This window comes from Camelina sativa, chromosome 8 (genome assembly GCF_000633955.1).
Source record: "Camelina sativa cultivar DH55 chromosome 8, Cs, whole genome shotgun sequence".
In the NCBI taxonomy this organism is placed as follows: domain Eukaryota; kingdom Viridiplantae; phylum Streptophyta; class Magnoliopsida; order Brassicales; family Brassicaceae; genus Camelina; species Camelina sativa.
The window spans coordinates 5,742,821-5,746,874 of record NC_025692.1 but is presented as its reverse complement, the minus strand read 5'-3'; the positions used below and the strand labels follow the sequence as shown (position 1 = coordinate 5,746,874).

At 38.7% G+C, this 4,054-nt stretch overlaps 1 protein-coding gene and 1 long non-coding RNA gene across 3 annotated transcripts; one reads left to right on the top strand and one right to left on the bottom strand.

Moving 5' to 3' along the window:
- LOC104706354 lies at positions 1 to 571 on the top strand. The gene is made up of 2 exons (XR_754432.1): positions 1 to 131; positions 280 to 571. It is a non-coding gene; the product is annotated as an uncharacterized LOC104706354 (long non-coding RNA).
- On the bottom strand, positions 1,574 to 4,054 carry LOC104706353. 2 transcript variants are annotated; one of them, XR_754431.2, is made up of 3 exons: positions 3,821 to 4,054; positions 3,306 to 3,604; positions 1,574 to 1,987 (listed from the first exon to the last, which is right to left on the bottom strand). XR_754431.2 is itself a non-coding variant. In XM_010422543.2 (3 exons), the coding sequence occupies exons 2-3, from the start codon at positions 3,539 to 3,541 to the stop codon at positions 2,101 to 2,103; spliced, it is 309 nt and encodes a 102-aa protein (XP_010420845.1). In that variant the 5' UTR covers positions 3,542 to 3,604; positions 3,821 to 4,054; the 3' UTR covers positions 1,574 to 2,100. The 2 variants fall into 2 exon arrangements, 1 of the variants encoding a protein (XP_010420845.1); XM_010422543.2 differs by having other exon boundaries at positions 1,574 to 2,173.

Sequence of the window (4,054 nt, the reverse complement as noted above, 5' to 3'; positions counted from 1 at the left end):
TGCGTTTACTCTGCATTGTTCATGAGATTTGCCTGGATGGTGCAACCCCGCAACTACTTGCTACTTGCGTGTCATGCATCAAACGAGACTGTACAGCTCTATCAGCTCTCACGTTGGGCTAGAGCCCAGGGGTAAGTTCTATTCTACGGGGAACCATATATATACACGTGAACAGATAGCCTAATATTGAAACTTGAAAACAATTTTGCTTTTAGGATTACTGTTCCAACTTTAAAAGGCTTTATAGGAAATAATCCCTAAATGTGCTTTTAATGACAGGTATTTATCCTCCAAGAAAGAAGAGGAGAAACCGTCTCAGTAAACCAAAATGGAGGAAAGGTTTCTTCAAACGATCATTCAGCATTTGTTCTTGGGAATTACTGAATCTCTGTCGTTTTATTCTATATTTTCCTTTGAAACGTTGTTTGTGTTGTGTCCCCAAGCTTTGGTTGCTTCACTTGTGTTGGATCGCTCACTGACATTATCCTCTTTTGTTTGATAAGTAACCCGCTTGTAATAAAATTTGGGACCAGTTCACATTTCGTGTTCAAAATTCGAAACCTGAAAAATATGTCCAGCTCCTGCAGTTGTTAACCATACTGCAGTGCCCGTCCCATGGTTTCAGAATGTCAAAAAGTTTCTGTTCTTAGATTTGATTTTTTAAGTTGTTGAGAATTCGCAGCAGTCTTTTTATACATTTTTGTGAGCCCAAGGACAACCGTTTTATATGACTGTATTTGTTGCAAGTATTCTCCCCGCTGTGCGAAACTAGGGGAATTGGAGGGAGATTGGCAGAACGCTAGTAGGCATTTTTGTTTCTTCCTTCATCAGTTCAAGCATGTTGATTCCTTTCCTTGGTTGGTTTTAAAGAGTTCCTAACACCGTTGGTTACTTCAGCGGGAGGGAGAAAACCCTTCTGTTCATGGTTGGATGGTTGTGTGACGGACAAAGAAATGTTCCAAGTCCATGGAGGAAGTTCACAAGATTTCCCCAAAGCTAGAGCACTACTGATGCATGATCCATCTCTTGGGGCGTGTTGGCAAGCTGCAAGAAGCCCCTATGATCCCATCGAAACAATGCCGATGAAGCCAGACGCTGTTGTATTTTGGAACCCTTTTGGGTGCTTGTAGTTTCTTTTGAACTGTTGGGATGGCAAGCTTGAACCTTGGGAGTAGACTTGAAGTTCATTCATTTACTGTGGAAGATAAATCAAACCCCTAGATCTTATGAGACATCTATCAGGTTTTTGACGTAGTTTTAAGGAGAATGAATCCCGACAAGAGTCATTTTGATTCTATGCTTCAGCTTGAAAACTATATGGATATGACAGTAGATGTTTTGTTCACTTGTCTAATAACAATAAACTGAATCTATTGAAACTATTTGATTTTGGTGTCTTCACGTTCATATATATATTCCCGTCAAATGAATTTCATTTCCGATTCTGTATAAAGTATCCAGTTGAACCAAACCGGAATGCCATTGTAATTATGTATATATAAACATTACATAACAAGGTTTCCCAGAGGTTCAGATTCTGTAAACAAAGTTGCCTTGTCTATCTTGTTGCAAGTTTCATAACAGAGGCTTCTTTATTGTGTTCACAAACTAATCTAATCATCTTTATTGGAACCTCATAACAATCCCCACAAACTAAGTAGTAATAAGAAAGCTCATTTAAAAGGAACAAGCTTGAATGTTCAGGTAAATCCTTTACACATCTTTCTTACACCCAAAACGAAGTGCACTGTCACAAACAAAGGTGTTTTCGTGTTACCTATGAGCCGTTGGTTGTACACATTCGACCCATGTTCATTGGTGCACCAGGAACCAGTGAGCCAGGGACTGTGGCAGTGCTTGATCGCCTTCTGTCTTTGTTCATTGAGTTCAGACGAATGAAATACTTTTGAGGGTGGCTCGCGTTCTTGTTTACTACAAAGTTTCGAGAATTGCTACGCCGATCACCTTTCCCGTACTAATCCAAATCCTAGAAGAAATAACATGTGACGTAGAAAAGACAAAGGGCAACAGCTCATCATAACCAAAAAGGGCAGAAACTTCCGGGTCATAGTATCAAACATGAAAAACACAAACCACTGTTTAACGGAACCTAAAAACGCTTGTAGATAATAACACATTAAGGTTTTGTCTCGCATCTACCTCTACAGCTAATCTGCATATAAAATGCCACAAAAGTCAGAATCCTACTTCTCAACTGCTTCTCCACTGCATTCCAATTTCGTAACTAAGCACGAAACACATGTTTAGACACCGGCGTTAAGTGTTGAATACGAACCTCGTGACTTCTTGTCTCACTTTTCCTATTTAATAACTAGCTACGCATTTTCTAATTTACTAGGAGGATCTATCACCGCCAAAACTCAATTTGTCGAAAAAGCACATGTAAACCACCAAATAGATCAAGATGACAGGGGATTAGATCAAGATAAATGGCAAAACACAAGTTTATACGAATGGTGTAAGAATCAGACAAAGAAGCACTTTATTTTTACACTCTATCAACAAAAGATAGACCTCACTGTTACATCAGTTTCCCATATTTTTATCAAGTGAGAAAACAGACGAGTAATATGTGCCACTCATAGAACCATTATTATACTCAACTCTAGTTTTTACACCTTATCTACCCTAATAACATCCCAAAACCACTTGCATCCTCAAAAGAGAAAAATGAAGACTAATGGGGTTTCACCATGAGAAAACAGCATCTAGCTTCAACAAGTGGTGGAAAAGACGTTCAAAATGTCCCCGCGGTTAGCTAGCATCTTTCCATCATGTCTAACATGATGGATGTAATGATATAGCAACTAGGACAGGGAGGTAAAGAAAATTTATGAGAACAGCTTCCTCTGTCCCATGCCAAGTTATAAATTCAACAAAATCTGAGACTTGTGAAAAATATCACGCAACTAAAACCACTTAAAGAAATTTCTACTTTTCCTTCCCTGTATCCTCCGGAGTTAGCTAGTTTACCTGGGGTCAGTCCCCCCTAAAAACAAACCTAATCCTTCTTTAAAAAAATAAATGAAAGTCTCAGATAGAGGAGACCAAGAACCTTATATTTCCAGTGAGAGTCTTGATTGTAAGTACAGTATGACTTTGAAAACTCTGGACTTCTCAAAAGTTCACAAAACTAGACACCCAAGAGTACCTAAAATTGTCACTAGAGAGATACTATCAATGTTCTCGAACACAATGAAGACACACAGAATAAACATGGAAATAATATTAAAAGAATGAGAAGAAGCAGAAAATGACTAGCTGCATAAATAAACAAATATCACCTGTGGTCATCCTCAGAAAACGGAATACCCTTTCGTGCTCCTGACCGGACTTTGTTTTTACCTCCTTGGTTAGAGACTCCCGCATGACTGTTACCTCCTTTCTTACTACTTCCTCCTTCATCACCATTTGATCCAACAGGTTGCTGATATACACTGCCAAGGAGACTTGGGGAGAGTGTCTCAAAATCACCTTGTGCACTTTGCTCAAATAACGCCAGATCAGTGTCATCAACCATTCCAGAATGTAAAACCAGATCCACGAGCTAATTTGGCAATGGTAGGCCACCCTGAACTGGAACCTGCAGAGATGAGTATCTCGAAATGAGAGCACTTAAAAACCAATCTTCATGACAGGTAATAACGTAGGCTTGAATAAAAAAAGTTTGCAATCTTCTACAGGAGAAGGAGCCACTAAACAAACCTAAGTATAACAGGTGTGATTATCTTTCTATCTTAAGTCAAGGTATAAACTGATTCAGGCATGGAATGCGCCTTTAATTATAAATAGTAGGTACCTGCGGATAAATGATCTTCAATAAAATTTACCTTCACAGTGTGTCAATGGCAGAAATATTAACCCTGAGAAAACTGCTAATGAAAACATAACTTAGAACAAGGGGACTGTGGTGCAATGAAAAAAAGCAGATAATATTCAAAAGCAAAAAGAAAACCCAACAGGGGAGCCAGATATAAGGAAAGAGAGCAAACTTAATGCAGCTTGATGATACAACAGTAATGATTTCACTAAA

Excerpts from the sequence above, each read along its gene's own strand:
- LOC104706353 (XM_010422543.2), bottom strand. The coding sequence starts at position 3,541 with ATGGTTGATGACACTGATCTGGCGTTATTTGAGCAAAGTGCACAAGGT. Across the intron at positions 2,174-3,305 it reads TTTTCTGAGGATGACCACAG|ATTAGCTGTAGAGGTAGATG; the intron begins GTGATATTTGTT and ends TTTTATATGCAG.